Genomic DNA, 18947 nt, shown 5'->3' with positions numbered 1-18947 from the left:
CACCGACAGCCAAGCACAAAGGCTCCCTTTGTTACCACTCTTTGCCTCCTGCCAATCAGCTAGTATTAATCATATAACAATTACAGCACAGAAACAGGCCATCTCGGCCCTTCTAGTCCGTGCCGAACGCTTACTCTCACCTAGTCCCACTGACCCGCACTCAGCCCATAACCCTCCATTCCTTTCCTGTCCATATACCTATCCAATTTTTTTTTCAAATGACAATATCAAACCTGCCTCTACCACTTCTACAGACAGACAAACAGACATACTTTATTGATCCCGAGGGAAACTGGGTTTCGTTACAGCCGCACCAACCAAGAATAGTGTAGAAATATAGCAATATAAAACCATAAATAATTAAAAAATAATGTTAATCATGCCAAGTGGAAATAAGTCCAGGACCAGCCTATTGGCTCAGGGTGTCTGACACTCCGAGGGAGAAGTTGTAAAGTTTGATGGCCACAGGCAGGAATGACTTCCTATGTCGCTCAGTGTTACATCTCAGTGGAATGAGTCTCTGGCTGAATGTACTCCTGTGCCTAACCAGTACATTATGGAGTGGATGGGAGTCTATGTCCAAAATGGCATACAACTTGGACAGCATCCTCTCCTCAGATACCACCGTCAGAGAGTCCAGTTCCACCCCAGCAACATCACTGGCCTTACGAATGAGTTTGTTGATTCTGTTGGTGTCTGGTACCCTCAGCTTGCTGCACCAGCACACAACAGCAAACATGATAGCACTGGCCACCACAGCCTCGTAGAACATCCTCAGCATCATCCGGCAGATGTTAAAGGACCTCAGTCTCCTCAGGAAATAGAGATGGCTCTGACCCTTCTTGCAGACAGCCTCAGAGTTCTTTGACCAGTCCAGTTTATTGTCAATTCGTATCCCCAGGTATTTGTAATCCTTCACCATGTCCACACTGACCCCTTGGATGGAAACAGGGGTCACCGGAAGCTCGTTCCACACAGCTATCACTCTCTGAGTAAAGAAGCTCCCCCTCATGTTACCCCTAAACTTTTGCCTCTTAACCCTCAACTCATATCCTCCTGTTTGAATCTCCCCTACTCTCAATGGAAAAAGCCTATCCACTTCAACTCTATCTATCCCCCTCATAATTTTAAATACCTCTATCAAGACCCCCTTCAACCTTCTATGCTCCAAAGAATAAAGACCTAACTTGTTCAACCTTTCTCTGTAACCCAGGTAACATTCTAGTAAATCTCCTCTGTACTCTCTCGTTTGTTGACATCTTTCGTATAATTCGGTGACCAGAACTGTACACAATACTCCAAATTTGGCCTCACTAATGCCTTGTACAATTTTAACATTACATCCCAACTTCTACACTCAATGCTCTGATTTATAAAGGCCAACATACCAAAAGCTTTCTTAACCACCCTATCCACATGAGATTCCATCTTCAGGGAACTATGCCCCATTATTCCTAGATCACTCTGTTCTACTGCATTCCTCAATGCCCTACCATTTACCATGTATGTCCTATTTGGATTATTCCTACCAAAATGTAGCACCTCACACTTATCAGCATCAAACTCCATTTGCCATCTTTCAGCCCACTCTTCTAACTGGCCTGAATCTCTCTGCAAGCTTTGAAAACCTACTTCATTATCCACAACACCACCTATCTTAGTATCATCTGCATATTTTCTAATCCAATTTACCACCCCATCATCCAGCTCATTAATGTATATGACAAACAACATTGGACCCAGTACAGATCCCTGAGGCACACCACTAGTAACCAGCCTCCAACCTGACAAACAGTTATCCACCACTACTCTCTGGCATCTCCCATCCAGCTACTGTTGAATCCATTTTACTACTTCAATATTAATACCTAATGATGAACCTTCCTAACTAACCTTCCATGTGGAACCTTGTCAAAGACCTTACTGAAGTCCATATAGACAACATCCACTGCTTTACCCTTGTCAACTTTCCTAGTAACCTCTTCAAAAAATTCAATAAGATTTGTCAAACATGACCTTCCACGCACAAATCCATGTTGACTGTTCCTAATCAGACCCTGTCTATCCAGAGAATTATATATACCATCTCTAAGTATACTTTCCATTAATTTAACCACCACTGATGTCAAACTGACAGGCCTATAATTGCTAGGTTTACTCTTAGAATCCTTTTTAAACAATGGAACCACATGAGCAATATGCCAATCCTCCGGCACCATTCCCATTTCTAATGACATTTGAAAGATTTCTGTCAGAGCCCCTGCTATTTCTACACTAACTTTCCTCAAGATCCTAGGGAATATCCTGTCAGGACCCAGAGACTTATCCACTTTTATATTCTTTAAAAGCGCCAGTACTTCCCCTTCTTTATTCATCATAGTTTCCATAACTACCCAACTTGTTTCCCTTACATTACATAATTCAATATCCTTCTCCTTAGTGAATACTGAAGAAAACAAATTGTTCAAAATCTCCCCCATTTCTTTTGGCTCCACACATAGTTGTCCACTCTGATTCTCTAAGAAATTTTATCCCTCACTATCCTTTTGCTATTAATATAACTGTAGAAACCCTTTGGATTTATTTTCACCTTACTTGCCAAAGCAACCTCATATCTTCTTTTAGCTTTTCTAATTTCTTTCTTAAGATTCTTTTTACATTCTTTATATTCCTCGAGCACCTCATTTACTCCATGCTGCCTATATTTACTGTAGATCTCTCTCTTTTTCCGAACCAAGTTTCCAATATCCCTTGAAAACCATGGCTCTCTCAAACTTTTCTTTCCTTTCAACCTAACAGGAACATAAAGATTCTGTACCCTCAAAATTTCAGTTAAATGACCTCCATTTCTCTATTACATCCTTCCCATAAAACAAATTGTCCCAATCCACTCCTAAATCCTTTCGCATCTCCTCAAAGTTAGCCATTCTCTAATCAAAAATCTCAACCCTGCGTCCAGACCTATCCTTCTCCATAATTATATTGAAACTAGTGGCATTGTGATTACTGGACCCGAAGTGCTCCCCAACACATACCTCCGTCACCTGACCTATCTCATTCCCTAACAGAAGATCCAACACTGCCCATTCTCTAGTTGGTACCTCTATGTATTGCTGCAAAAAACTGTCCTGCACACATTTTATAAACTCCAAACCATCCAGCCCTTTTACAGAATGGGCTTCCCAGTCTATGTGTGGAAAATTAAAATCTCCCACAATCACAACTTTGTGCTTACTACAAATATCTGTTATCTCCCTACAAATTTGCTCCTCCAATCCTCGCTACCCATTAGGTGGTCTATAATACACCCCTATAAGTGTTACTACACCTTTCCCATTCCTCAATTCAACCAAAATAGCCTCCCTAGACGAGCCCTCTAATCTATCCTGCCAAAGCACCGCTGTAATATTTTCTCTGACAAGTACTGCAACACCTCCCCCTCTTGCCCCTCTGATTCTATCACACCTGAAGCAACGAAATCCAGGAATATTTAGTTGCCAATCACACCCCTCCTGCAACCATGTTTCACTAATAGCTACAACATCATATTTCCAGGTATCAATCCGTGCTCTAAGCTCATCCACCTTTCTTACAATGCTCCTAGCATTAAAATAAATGCATTTAAGAAATTATCCACCTCTTACTCTCTGTTTACCTCTTACGGTGTAAACAATTACTATCTTCTTTTTCTTCCTTCTCCCCTACATCTTCAGTCTGAGCACTCCCCTTCTCTATCACCTGCCTATTCTCCCTCACACATTGTCTACAAGCTTTCTCTATTTGTGAACTAATCTCCTCTCTCCCAGTCTCTTCAATTTGATTTCCACTCCCCAACCATTCTAGTTTAAAGTCTCCCCAGGAGCCTTAGCAAATCTCCCTGCCAGGATATTGGTCTCCTGGGATTCAAGTGCAACCCGTCCTTTTTGTACAGGTCACACTTGCCCCAAAAGAGGTCCCAATGATCCAGAAATTTGAATTCCTGCCCCTTGCTCCAATCCCTCAGCCACGCATTTATCCTCCACCTCATTCCACTCCTACTTTCACTGTCACATGGCACAGGTAGTAATCCCGAGATTACTACCTTCGTGGTCCTTCTTCTCAACTCCCTTCCTAACTCCCTATATTCTCCTTTCAGAACCTCTTCCCTTTTCCTACTATGTCATTGGTACCTACACGTACCACAACCTCTGGCTCCTCACCCTCCCACTTCAGGATATCTTGGACGCGATCAGAAACATCCTGGACCCTGGCACCAGGGAGGCAAACTACCATCCAGGTCTCCTGACTGCATCCACAGAATCGCCTATCTGACCCCCTAACTATTGAGTCCCCTATTACTACTGCCTTCCTCTTCCTTTCCCTACCCTTCTGAGCTACAGGGCCGGACTCTGTGCCGGAGGTACGGCCACTGTTGCTTCCCCCAGGTAGGTTGTCCCCCCGCCAAACAGTACTCAAACAGGAGTACTTATTGTCAAGGGGTACAGCCACTAGGGTACTCTCTAGTACCTGACTCTTCCCCTTCCCTCTCCTAACCATGACCCACTTGTCTGCCTCCCGTGGCCCTGGTGTGACCACCTGCCTGTAACTCCTCTCTATCAACTCCTCACTCTCCCTGACCAGACGAAGGTCATCGAGCTGCAGCTCCAGTTCTCTAACACGGTCCCTTAGAAGCTGCAGCTCGGCGCACCTGGCACAGATATGGTTGTCCGGGAGGCTAAGAGACTCCAGGACCTCCCACATCCGACACCGAGAACAAACAACAAGCTGCCCTCACACTCATAATTCCCCCTTTCCTTAAGTAACAGGAAAAATTGAAAACTAAACCTACCTTGCCTCGCCCATTTCCACCTAAGCCTGTTGAGCCAAAGCCCTTAAGCCTTCACTCTGCTCCCGGCTCACTCCGCTGCCCACAAACAACGCTGCCCGCTGTATAAGGCTGTATATGGCTGTGTTCCTTTTAAATCTTCCGCGCTTCACTGCCCGACGTCACACGCCTACGCAGACCAACCTCTCCTAACCCCGATGAGAAGAAAAAATCAAAATGGCTCCCGCAGCACTCCCGTTCTGATTCTCAGACTTCCTTCTCCAAATTAAACCCGAATCAGGATTTCTGTCCTTCTAAATCTTCCGCGCTTCACTGCCTTACGTCACACGTCTGCGCAGACCCGCCTCTCTTAACCTTGATGAGAAGAAAAAATCAAAATGGCTCCTACATCACTCCTGTTCTGATTCTCAGACTTCCTTCTCCAAATTCTATCCATGCTAGCATTTTTCTTGTAATACCAAAGGCTCTTAACTTGTTAAACAACCTCATGTGTGGCACCTTATCAAAGGACTTCTGAAAATCCAAGTACACAACATCCATCGATTTTCCTTTGTCTATCCTGATTGTTATTTCTTCAAAGAATTCCAACAGATTTGTTAAGCAAGATTTTCCCTTAAGAGAACCATATTGACTTTGGCCTATTTTTATCTTGTATCCCTAAGTACCCTGAAACCACATGCTTAACAACCAGCTCTAACATCTTCCCATCCACAGAGGTCAAACTAACTGGTTTATAGTATCCTTTCTTCTGCCTCTCTCTCTCCTTGAAGAGTGGAGTGAAATTTACAATATCCAGTCTTCCAGAACAATTCCAGAATCTCGCGATTCTTGAATGATCATTACTAATACCTCCACAATCCCATCAGCCACCTCTTTCAGAACCCTGGGATGTAGAACACCTGGTCCAGGTGACTTGCCAACCTTCAGACCTTTCAGTTTCCCAAGCACCCTCTCGCTAATAAAGGCAACTTCACACACTTGTGCCCCCCGACACTGTCAAATTTTCAGGATACTGCTAATGTCTTCCACAATGAAAGATGATGCAAAATACTTGCAGAAAAGAATCTCTGTATAACATGTTGAACCTTGAAGTGTATGAGCTACAGCACCAGAGGTACAGTACCTAATAAAGTAGCTACCAAGCATATAGTTAGTTTTAAACAAATTCAGTTCATCTGCCATTCCTTTGCCCCCTCATTACTACCTCTCTAGCATCATTTTCCAGCAGTCCAATATCTGGTCTCACCTTTCTTTTACACTCTATATATCTAAATAAACTTTTGATATCCTCTTTAATATTATTGGCTAGCTTCTCTTCATATTCCATCTTTTCCTTCGTTGTGACTTTTTTGTTGCCCTGTGTTGGTTTTTAAAAGTTTCCCATCCTCTAACTTCCCAGTAATTTTTGCTCTATTATATGGCCTTTCTTTGGCTTTTATGTTGGCTTTGACTTCTCTTGTCAGTCATGGTTGTATCATCCTGCATTTAGAATACTACTTCTTTGGGATGTATCTATCCTTTATTTTTCAAACTGCTCCCAGAAACTCCAGTTTTGCTGTCACCCCTACTAGTGGTTCCTTTCCAATGAATTTTGGCTAGCTCCTCTCATGTCTCTGTAATTCCCTTTGCTCCACTATAATACTAATACATCTGACTTTAGCTTCTCCTTCTCAAATTGTAAGGTAAATTCTACCATATTATGATCACTGCCCACTAAGGGTTGTTTTACCTTAAGCTATCTAATCAATTCCTGTTCATTGCACAGCACCAATGCTGTTCTAAAGAGCTTTCTTGTAGGTATTCTATAAATGTTTACCTTATGTTTCTTGTAATAGTATGCAATCTCATTACAAATTTGTTCCACTAGATCCCAAGAACTGTTGGGTGGTCTATAATATAATCTCATTAATGTGGATAATATAATCTCATTAATGTGGTCATACCTTTCTTTTACCTCAGTTCCACCCATAAAGCCTCACTAGATGAGTTTTCCAGTCTGTCCTGACTGAGCACTGCTGTGGTATTTTCCCTGACTAGTAACTCCACCCCTTTCCCTGTGACCCTTTCCACACTGTTGCGTCTAAATCAATGGAAACCTGAAATATTCAGCTGCCAGTCCTGCCCCTCCTGCAATCAAGTCTCACTAATGGCTACAATTTCACAATCCCAGGTGTTGATCCATGCTGAACTCATCTAGCTTTTCTACAATACTTCTTGCATTGAAATATGCACAACTCAGAATGCAAGTCCCACACGCTGAACCTTTTGATTCCTGATTTTATCTGAGGTCTTAATAACATTGGACTTCACAACCACTCCCCTATCTATTCTGGCACTCTAGTTTCATTCCCATGCAACTTTAGTTAGGGCATCAAAGGTTACAGGGAGAGGCAGAAGAATGGGTTTGAGAGGGATAATAAATGGTGGAGCAGATTAAATGGGCCAAACAGCCTAATCTTGCTGCTAAGTCTTATGGTGTTAGGGACTCGAAATGCACACGGTTTAACCAGTGATGCCTCAACTGCTGTACTTAATGCCCTGACTGATAAAGGCCAAAGGCCTTCTTTACTATCCTGTCTACTATGCCCCTACTTTCAAGCACCATGTACCTATGCCCCTCAATCCCTCTGTTCTTCAGACTGCCCAGGGCCTAACCATTTAGTGTGTAATTCCTGCCATAGCTTAACTTCTTAAAATGCACAACTTTCACTCAGTAAAGCTGCATCTGTCCCTCATGTAGTGAACCTCAGGTAAAATGGCCCACATGTAGACCCAGCATAAGGAAGGACCCTCAATGGAGTTGACATACAGGGACATCCTGGGGTCCAAGTTCACAGCTCCCTGACAGCTGCTACATGGGTTAATAGAATGGTGAAGATGTATAGCATGCTTGTCTTCATTAGTCGAGGCACTGAGTCAAGTCAGGAAGTTATATTGCAGATTTATAAAGAGGTATACCACGATGGTTCCAGGATTAGAGGGCATGTGTTGCAAGGATAGACTGGACAAACTTGGGGTTTTTTTCTCTGGAATTTCTGAACTGAGAGAAATTTATAAAGCCACGAAATATACAGACGATTAAAACAGCCACTTTCTTTTTTCCAGTGTCAAAACTAGAGGAAATGTAATTAAAGTGAGAGGGAGAAAATTCAAAGGAGATGTGCACTTTTTTTTAAAACCTAGAGACTGGGTGCCTGCCAGGGGTTGTGGTGAGGCAGATACAATAAAGGTGTTGGAAGAGCTCTTAGGCAGACACATAAATGGGCAGAAAATGGAGGGATATGGACCATGTGTAGGTAGAAGTGATTAGAGTAATTATGCATGATTAATCAGCAATGTTCCGCAAAACATCATGAGCTGTTCCTGTGCTGTATTCTTCCTAAGCACAGAATTCTCTGTATTATATCTAAAGCATGCTTACCCAGAACATAAGCAGCAACTAACTTCTGATTGACACTCAAGTGGAGGTAGACAGGCACCAGGGATTCTGCTTCTCCGAGTGTTGGTAACATCAACACTGCAATGCAGATGATTCCCAGGAAGACAGTAAGCAAGCTGGGTCCCGAGGACACTGTTCTTGATTCTGAAAATTAATGAGACATTAATGAGTCTATCGAAAGCCAGTTGATGAAGCTATGTGTATGGTGAAACTAGATGAGGAATCCATAGCAGGAAGATAACATTTCATGTTATGACTTTCTGTCAAGACTGTAAAATGAGAAAACAACTGTGGTTTAAATTGCAGAAATGAGAGGAGTGCAGAAAACAAAGGGAATGTTGTGACTCTGGAGATAAAGGCAGATGAGTTTACATAAAGGCAGATTTTTATAAATGACCTGGATGAAGAAGTAGAAAGGTGGATTAATAAGCTTGCCGATGACAGAAAAATTGGGAATGTCGTGGATAGACTGGAGGGTTGTCAGAGGTTACAGTGCAACATCCAAAGGATACAGAGCTAGGCTGAGAAGTGGCAGATGGATTCAACCCCCATTAGTGTGAAGTGGTTCATTTTGGTAGGTCAAATTTGAAGACACAATATAATATTAACGGTAAGACTCTTGACAGTGTGGAGGATCTGAGAGATCTTGGGGTCTGTGTACATGACATAACTCAAAGCTGCTACGCAGGTTGACAGTGTTGGCATTCGTCAGCCATGGGATTGAGTCCAAGAGCTATGAGATAATGTTACAGCTATACAAGATCTTAGTGCAGAGGAGATTTACAAGGATGTTGCCTGGATTGGAGGGTGTACCTTATAAGAATAGGTTGAGTGAACTTGGCGTTTCTTCTTGGAGCGATGGAGGATGAGAGGTGTCCTGATAGAGGTGTATAAGATGATGAGGGGCATTGATGGTGTGGATAGTCAGAGGCTTTTTCCCAGGGCTGAAATGGCCAACCCGAGGGGGAGTAGTTTTTAGGTGCTTGGAAATAGGTACCGAGAGGATGCTGGGGTTAAGTTTTTCCACACAGAGAGTGGTGGGTTCATGGAATGCACTGCCAGCAGTGATGGTGGAAGTGGATACAATAGGGTTTTTTAAGAGTCTCTGAGATAGGTACAAGGAGCTTTAGAAAAATACAGGGCTATGCGTTGGAGAAATTCTAGGCTGTTTCCAGAGTAGGTTACATGGCACAACATTGTGGGTCGAAGGACCTGTAATGTGCTGTACATTTCTATGTTTTATGTTTATGTTCTATAAGCGAAAAGCATGGATCAGCATGTGGAATTATGACATTGTAGCCACTATTGAGACTTGGTTGCACGAAGGGCAGGACTAGCAGTTCAATATTTTGCGGTTCCGTTGTTTTAGAAGTGATGGAACGTTATAGAGATGGCATTATTCACTAGGTAAAATGTCACAGCAGTACTCAGATAGGACAGACTGGAAAACTCATCTGGTGAGACTATATGGGTATAAATGAGGAACAAGAAAGGTACAACCGTGTTAGTGGGATTATATTATAGACCACCCAATAGGATTTAGAGGAACAATTTTGTAGACAGATTGCAGGCTGTTGCAAGAAATATAAGGCTGTGATAGTAGGTGATTTTAACTTTCCACATATTGACTGGGACTCCCATACTGTCGAAGGGCTGGATGGGAAAGTGTTTGTCAAATATATTCAGGGAAGTTTCCTTAATCAATACATAGGGGACCCAATTGAAGAGAGTGCAATACTTGAGCAACACACACAAAATGTTGGAGGATTTCAGCAGGCCAAGCAGTATCTATGGAAAGAAGAACATTTGACATTTTGGGCTGAAACGTCAACTGTACTATTTTCCATAAATGCTGCCTGGCTTGCTGAGTTCCTCCAGCATTTTGAATTTGTTGCTGAGTTTTCCAGATCTGCAGATTTTCCCTTGTGAGTGCAATACTTGATCTGTGATTAGGAAAAGAGGCAGGGCAGCTCCTTGAAGACTGTGTTAGAAATCTGGAGTAGCAGCTGGATGATCTTTGCTTGTACAAGAGAGTGAGGAGATCATCAATCAGAGTTACAGGGAAGTAGTCACCCCGAAGTTGCAGGAGGCAAGTAGCAGGGTGACTGTCAGGAGAAATGCAAGTGTGAATAGACAGTTAGCACAGAGCACCCCTGCAGCCATACCCCTCAAAAATAAGTATACCATTTTGGATACTGTTGTGGGTATGACCTCCCAGGGGAATGCCATGGAGTCTGGATTACAGGCATGAGAATAGGTCTGTGGTGGAGAACGGAGGGAGAAGAGGGAAGTGGTAGTGATAGGGGACTCAATAGTTAGGGGAACAGACAGGAGATTCTGTGAACATGAAGGGAACACCCAGACGGTATGTTGCCTCCCAGGTGCCAGAGTCAGGAATGTCTCGGATGGTGTGCACATTTTGGAGAGGGAGACAGCAGCCAGATGTCTTGGTATATATTGATACCAATGATGTAGGAAGGAAAAACAAAGAAGTCCTGAAAAGAGAATTTAGAGAGTTCAATAGAAAGCTGAAAGCAGGACCTCCTGGGTAGTAATTTCTGGATTGCCGCCTGTGTCACATGCCAGTGAGGGTAGAAACAGGATATTTGCAAATTAATGTGCAGCCGAAAAGCTGGTGCAGGGGGAAAGGCTTCAGGTTCTTGGATCATTGGGATCTCTTCAGGGGGAGGTATGAGCTGTTCAAGAGTGACCGTTGCACCTGAACTCAAGGGGAACCAATATTCTTGCAGGCAGGTTTGTTAGAGCTGTTGGGGAGAGTTTAAATTAATTTGGCAGGAGGGTGGGAACTGGAGTGAAGGGATTCTGAATAAGACGAATGGTAAAAAAACAAAGGTAACATGCAATAAGACAGTCAGCAATGGCATGTTGATGATAGGACACAATAGCAGCCAGCAGGGTAAGTATCAGTGCAGTAGGGATGCAGAATCAAAAAGGGTAGCACTCAAAGTGTTATATCTCAATGCACGGATTACAAGAAATAAGGTGGATGATCTTGTTGCACAGATCACAGATCTTGTTTCACAGATTGTTGGGTATGATGTTGCGGCTACCACTGAATCGTGGCTGAAGGATGGTTGTAGCTGGGAGCTGAATGTCCAAGGTTACATGTTGTATCGGAGGGATAGGAGGGTCAGCAGAGGGGGGTGACATGGCTCTGCTGGTAAAAAAAAAGGCATCAAATCAGTAGAAAGATGTGACATAGGATCAGAAGATGTTGAATCCTTGTGGGTTGAGTTAAGAAACTTATGGCTGTTACATGCAGGCCTCCCACCAGTAGCAGGGAATATGGACCACAGATTACAACAGAAAATAGAAAAGGTGTGTCAGAAGGGTAACGTTATAATAGTCATGGGAGATTTTAACTTGCAGGTCGATTGGGGAAATTCAGGTTGTAAATGGATCCCAAAAGAGTGAGCATGTTGAATGTCTACGAGATAGCTCTTTAGAACAGTTTGTTGTTGAGCAAACAACAAATTTCCCCAATCGACCTGCAAGTTAAAATCTCCCATGACTATTATAACGTTACCCTTCTGACACACCTTTTCTATTTTCTGTTGTAATCTGTGGTCCACATTCCCTGCTACTGGTGGGAGGCCTGCATGTAACAGCCATCAGTTTCTTAACTCAACCCACAAGGATTAGAAGCCTTAGAAGGCAATGATTACAGTCTGATTGGGTTCAACTTGAAATTTGATAGGGAAAAAGTAAAGTCTGAAATAGCAGTACTTTGGTGGAGTTAAAGAAATTACAGTGGTATGCAAGAGGAGTTGGCCAAAGTAAATTGGAAGGAGATGGGGCAGGGGTGACCAAATGTGGAAGGTGTAGGATAGATGTATTCCAAAAACAAAGAAATGCTCAAATGGCAAAAGAGAGGGCATACAACAAAGCAAAAATTAGTGGGAAGACAGAGGATTGGGAAGATTTAAAAAAACTACAGAGAGCAACTAAAAGAATCATTAGGAGGAAAAAGATGAAATATGAAAGCATCTAGCAAACAATTAGTAAAAGCTTTTTCAAATACATAAAAAATAAAAGACAGATGAGAGTGGATATAGGACCACTAGAAAATGAGACTGGTGAAATAAGTGGGGGCAAGGAGATGGCAGAAGAACTAAATGAGTATGTTGCATCAGTCTTCATTGTGGAAGACACCAACAATGTGCCAGATGTTGAAGGGAAGAAGTAGGTGCAGTTACTATTTCAAGAGAGAAGGTGCTCAAAAAGCTGAAAAACCTAAGGGTACCTAAATCACCCGGACCAGATGAACTGCACCCTAGGGTTCTGAAAGAGATAGCGTTAGAGATTGTGGAGGCATTAGTAATGATCTTGCAAAAATCATTGGACTCTGGCATAGTGCCAGACAACTGGAAATTTGCAAATGTCACTCCACTCTTTAAGAAAGGAGGAAGGCAGCAGAAAGGAAATGGCAGACCAGTTAGTCTGACCTCACTAGTTGGGAAGATGTTGGAGTCAATTGTTAAGGATGATGTTATGGAGTACTTGGCGACACAGGACAAGATAGGATAGTCAGCATGGTTTCCTTAAGGGAAAATCTTGCCTGATGACCTTGCTGGAATCCTTTGAGGAGATTACACACAGGATAGATAAAGGGGATGCAATGGATATTGTATATTTGGACTTCCAGAAAAATTTTAACAAGGTGCCACACATGAGGCTGCTTACCAAGTTAAGAGCATTAAAGGAAAGTTTCTGGCATAGTTACAGCATTGGCTGGTTGGTAGGAGGCAGCGAGTGAGAATAAAAGCATCTTTTTCTGGTTGGCTGCCAGTGACTAGTGGTGTTTCACAGGGGTCAGTATTGGGACCACTTCTTTTTATGCTGTACATCAATGATTTAGATAATTGAATAGATGGCTTTAGTGCCAGGTTTGTAGATAATATGAAGATTGGTGGAGGGGCAGGTAGTGGTGAGGAAACAGATAGGCTGTAGAAGGACTCAGACAGATTAGGAGAAGGGGTAATGTTGAAAAATGCATGGTCATGCACTTTGGTGTTAGAAATAAATGAGAAAATCCAAAAATCTGAGATGCAAAGGGACTTGGGAGTCCTTATGCAAAATACCCTAAAGGTTAACTTGCAGGTAGAGTCAGTGGTGAGGAAGATAAATGCAATGTTAGCATTCATTTCAAGAGGTCGAGAATACAGGAACCGGGATGTGATGCTGAAGCTTTTTAAGGCCCTGGTGAGGGCTCATATTGAGTATTGTGAACAGTTTTGGGCTCCTCGTCTAAGAAGATATGCTGGTATTGGAGAGGGTTCAGAGGAGGTTCACAAGGATGACACCGGGAATGAAAGTGTAATTATATGAGGAACATTTGATAGCTCTGGGTATTTGCTGGAATTTAGATGGATGAGGGAGAGGATCATTGAAACCCTTCGAACGTTGAAAGGCCTAAACAAAGTGGATGTAAAAAGAATGTTTCCCATGGTGGGGAGTCAAGGACAAGAGGGCACAGCCTCAGGATAGAGGGGTGTCTATTTAAAACAATGATGCAGGGAAATTTCTTTAGCCAGAGGGTGGTGTATTTGTGGAATTTATTACCAGAGGCAGCTGTGGAGGCCAGATCGTTGGGGGTATTTAAAGCATAGCTTGATAGGTTCTTGATTGGACACGGCATCAAAGGTTATGGGGAGAAGGCCGGGGAGTGGGGCTGAGGATGGGAAAAAAGGATCAGCCATGATTAAACGGCAGACCAGACTCGACGGGCCAAATGGTCTAATTCTGTTTATGGTTTTATGGGCAGGTGACAGAAGTTTGTGTAGGGGAACACTTTGCATCTAGTGATCATGATGCCATTAGTTTCAAGGTAATTATGGAAAGAGATAGGTCCAGTTCTTGGGTTGAGATTCTAAATTGGAGAAAGGCCAATTTTGATGGTATCAGAAAGGATCTGGCAAGCGTGGATGTACTTGGTAAGTGGAAGGCCTTCAAAAGTGAAATTTTGAGAATACAGAAATGTCTGTACCTGTCAGAATAATAAGACAAAGATAACAGGGTTAGGAAACATAGCAGACAAGTTGGAGGAGAATCCTAAGGGCTTCTACAGATATGTTAAGAGCAAAAGAATAACAAGGGACAAAATTGGTCCTCTGGAAGATCAGAGTGGTAACATACATATGAAGCCGAAAGAGATGTGGGAGATCTTAAATGGATTTTTTGCATCTGTATTTACTTCGGAGACAGACACAGAGCCTATAGAAGTGAGGAAAGACAGCGGTGAAGTCATGGACCTATACAATTATAGAGGAGGAGGTGTTTGTTGTCTTGAAGCAAACAAGGGTGGCTAATAGACCCTTACAAAGTGTTCCATCAGACCCTGTGGGATGCCAGTGCAGAGACTGCAGGGGGCCCTAAATATTTAAAACTTCGCTTACCAATCGGTGAGGGGCCGGAGAATTGGAATATAGTTAATGTTGTTCAAGATGGGCTCTAAGAAAAAGCCAGGAAACTACAGGCCAGTGAGCTTGACATCAGTAAAGTTCAAAGTAAATGTTATCATCGAAGTACATATGTCAACATACACATCCCTGAAATTCGATTTTCTATGGACATAATCCGCAAATCCATAGAACAGTACCTGTAAAAGGATCAGTCGTGGGAAAGTTATTGGAAGGTATTCTAAGGGACTAGATATGTAAGTATTTGGATAAACCGGGACTGATTAGGGACTTAATGCGTGGTAAGTCGTGTCTAACCAATGTTACAGAATTTTTCAAGGAAGTTACCAGGAAAGTTGATGAAGGCAAGGTAGTGGATGTTGTCTACATGGAACTTAGCAAGGCTTTTGACAAGGTCCTAATGGATGGCTGGTCAAGAAGGTTCAGTCACTTGGCATTCAGGATGAGGTAGTAAATTGGATTAGACAGTGGCTTTGTGGGAGAAGTCAGAGAGTGGTAGTAGATGGTTGCCTCACTTACTCGAGGCCTGTAACTAGTGGTGTGCCGCAGGGATCGGTGCTGGGTCCATTGTTGTTTGTAATTTATATCAACATTCTGAATGATAATGTAGTAAACTGGATCAGTAAAAACGTGAATGACACCAAGAGTGGGGCATAGTGGACAGAGAGGAAGGCTATCAAAGCTTACAGATTAATCTGGACCAAATGGAAAAAATGGGTTGAAAAATGGCAGATGGAATTTTTTTTGTAGACAAGTGTGAGGTGTTGCACTTTGGGAGGACCAATAGTGTAAGGTCTTACACAGTAAGTGGTAGGGCACTGAGGAGTGTGGTAGAATATAGGGATCCAGGAATACAGGTACATAATTCATTGAGAGTGACATCACAGGTAGTTAGGGTTGTAAAGAAAGGCTTTGGCACATTCGCTTTCATAAATCTAAATACTGAGTACAAAAATTGGGATGTTATGTTGAAATTATATAAGGTGTTGGTGAGACCTAATTTGGAGTATTGTCTGCATAAGAAAATGAGGGGAGATTGAATAGAGCTATACAAAATTACGAGGAGTATAGATAGGACAAAATGCAAGTAGGTTTTTCCCACTGAGGTTGGGCAAGACTACAACTAAATAATATGGGTTAAGGGTGAAAGGTGAGATATTTAAGGAGAACATGAAGGGGAACTTCTTCACTCAGAGGGTCATGAGAATGTGGAATGAGCTGCCAGCACAAGTGGTGGATGCGGGTTCAATTTCAACATTTAAGCGCAATTTGCACATATACACATCGATGGGAGTGAAATGAAGGTCTATGGTCCAGCTGCAGGTCAATGGGACTATCCATATTAATAGTTTGGTATGGACTAGATGGGTCAAGTGGTCTGCTTCTGTGCTGCAGCGTTCTATGACTCTAACTCTAATGTCTTTCCTTAATAAATACTGTTGAAATGTATTCACTTAATCCCTTGCTTAAGTGCTCTGATTCCTCACACATATTGCTCCTTGGGTCCCTAATGAACCATATTCTTTCCCTGGTTTCTTCCTTACTCATAAAGATATAGTACAGAAGCATCAAGCTCACACTGATCCTCAACCAACCATTTACATTTATGTTATCTCCCATTGACATTAACCCCCAGGTTCTACCACTGTGTTACATACTAGGGGTAATAACTATCAGCCTGCATGCCCTTGGGACTTGGCTGGAAACTAGGGCATCGAGGAAATCCATGTAGTCACAAGGAGAACTTGCAAACTGCAGATGGTCAAAGTTGAACCTGGGTCTTTGGTGCAAGAGGCAGAGACTTATTTTACACAATAAATAGCTTGGAATTCTTTTAATCTTGTCTTCTAATGATATTTTGTGGCTTGTCTTTGCAAATAATCTCTTTTCTAATTTTTCATCTATATATTCTATACTCTCCTCACTTGGTTTTTATTTTTCTTTGTCAAATCCTAGGTGTCTCTGGACATCCAGCTTTCCCTGGACTTTATGTCCATACCTTTCACCTTTCCAAAACACGCTTCTTCCGTTCTGCTTCCTTTTTCAACATAACTGTATAACACTTTCTCAATCTTTATCGAACTTCCCCACTCTGCTCAAGGCAACACAACTGAGATAAAACTGCAGAAAGACTCTTACCCTGCTGGAACGAGGTCTGTTGAAAAACTGCTGCCTCAGCCAGATGTTCCTTAATGTGTTTGTCTTCCTCCTCCTTGCACTCCTGTTCCTTGATAGATGGAAGGAGAACGGAAATCACCTCCTTTTTACCCAGTGATTTCCGCTGACTTTGTTCCGAAACCTGAAGCCGAAATTTGTCTATGATACCGTAATGACAAGGCCGCACGTCTCTATGGCGAATAACACTGCAGACAGAAAGCTCATTTCAATAAATAAAACATCTTTGAAAGCACAAGCCACAAAATTAAAACATCATAAACTGACTAAAGGTGAGTGTGCAAGGGTTTTTCTCTTTGGAGCAAAGGAGGATGAGAGGTGACTTGATAGAGATATACAAGTTCTTAAGAAGCATTGATAGAGTGGATTCCCAGGGTGAAAGTGGCTAATACTAGGGACATAATTATAAGGTGAGAGGAGGAAAATATAGACAGGATGTCAGACACAGGTGTTTTTTTTTACACACAGAGAGTGGAGGGTGTGTGGAACACCCTGCCAGGGGTGGTGGTGTAGGCAAATACATTAGGGATAGTTAAGAGACTCTCAGGCAGATGGATTAAAGAAAAATGGAGGGCTAAGTAGGAGAGGAAGGTTAGTTTGGTCTTAGAATAGGTTAAAAATACAGCACAACATTGTTGGTTGAAAGGCTAGTACTAGTCTATATTCTAATGCAACAGTGGGACAAAAATTTAACTAAAATACAACCACTAACACCACAGCAACAGATAGACAACTTAATAAGTATTTTGCGTGTGACAACGTGGCCTCTATCCCTTGGCATCTATCACACATTGGCGAGACGGAAGGGTAAATCCTGTGCAATCTAACTTTAGAGTACTGAAGACGGTGAACAACTTTGAACTGGATCAGTTGGTGTCTGCTATTAACAGAGCAAGCCTGTATCATAGACAAACTCTTGTCCCAGGCAGCTTCAGATAATTCAATGCCCAACTCCTCTCTCCAGGCGTCTCTAATCTTCACAGTAGACGCTACAGTGCAATCATCAAACAAACGTACAAACTTAGAAATGAGATGCTTAGAGTCAGGAGGGTTCTTTAAAATATCAAAAAAAATATGCTTCCCTGGAAGGATTTTAAAATTACAAATCTTTGATTGAATGTAATGTCTAATTTGTAAGTAACGAAAAAAGTGCAAATGAGGCAGCTTGGAGAACGGTTGTTCACCGTCTCTACTACTCTAAACTTAGATTGCACAGGATTTACCCTTCTGTCTCACCAATGTGCGATAGATGCCAAGGGACGGAGGCCACGTTGTCACACGCCTTTTGGCTTTGCCCATTACTGACTGGATTTTGGTCCAAAATATTCGACTGGTACTCAAAGGCCTATAAAAGATCCTTCCCCTTGGAAGCTGGTCTCGCCATCTTTGGCTGCTCGCAATCTACTATTTGTTTCTCTACAGCCATACAACAGTCTCTGATGCTGGGGATGATTGTTGCCAAAAGACTTATCTTGAGGGAATGGAAATCACCCTCTCCCCCTTCCTTTCAGAGATGGATGGCTGATATGATCTCAGTCATACAGATGGAGAAATTTAGGTTTCTGAGAACCAATTCAATTAAAAATTTTTTGGCTATCTGGGATCCATTTCTTCCCTACCTGGATGAGGCCGGGGGCGGACGAACAATTCCCCCCCCCCAGCTGATTTCTCACGGCCCTCATTTGCGATTTAATATTTAGTATTTTTGAGCACTTTGTACAATAGGCATCCCTCTAATGTTATGTTCTTTTTTTTTTGCTTTTTCCATTTTTACACCTGTCTGAGCTGGTATGTTCTTGTTGATTTCATTGTTTTTTTAAAAAAATTTTAAAAATAAATTATATATAAAAAAAGTATTTTGCATCAGTCTTCAGTGTTGAAGACACTAGCAGTATGCCAGAAATTTGAGAGTGTCGGGGCAGAAGTGAATGTAGCTGTTATTACCAGGGAGAAAGTGCTTGGGAAGCTCAAAGGTTTGAAGGTAGATTAAGTCACCTGAGCCCGATGGACCTCACTCCAGGGTTCTGGAAGAGATAGCTAAAGAGATTGTGGAAGCATTAGTAATGAT

General features: G+C 42.3%; 1 protein-coding gene across 5 annotated transcripts in view; it reads right to left on the bottom strand.

The window, feature by feature from the left end:
• Positions 1-18947, bottom strand: part of mospd1 (motile sperm domain containing 1) — a 112729-nt gene that overhangs the window by 33798 nt on the left and 59984 nt on the right. For 4 of the 5 annotated variants that reach the window (XR_012100490.1, XM_073057733.1, XM_073057736.1 and 1 more), the window contains exons 4-5: positions 16844-17067; positions 8247-8408 (exon numbers count right to left, since the gene is read on the bottom strand). Coding sequence is in view for 4 of the 5 variants with exons in the window: in XM_073057733.1 (XP_072913834.1) it covers positions 8247-8408; positions 16844-17067 (386 nt within the window). In the remaining variant the exon portion in view is untranslated. The remainder of the gene's footprint in view (positions 1-8246; positions 8409-16843; positions 17068-18947) is intronic. The other variant, XM_073057737.1, reaches the window with a different exon arrangement.

The sequence above is a fragment of the Hemitrygon akajei genome, chromosome 10 (genome assembly GCF_048418815.1).
Source record: "Hemitrygon akajei chromosome 10, sHemAka1.3, whole genome shotgun sequence".
Classification (NCBI taxonomy): Eukaryota; Metazoa; Chordata; class Chondrichthyes; order Myliobatiformes; family Dasyatidae; genus Hemitrygon; species Hemitrygon akajei.
Note: the sequence above shows the minus strand (reverse complement) of the source record. Positions and strands in the feature narration are given on the sequence as shown.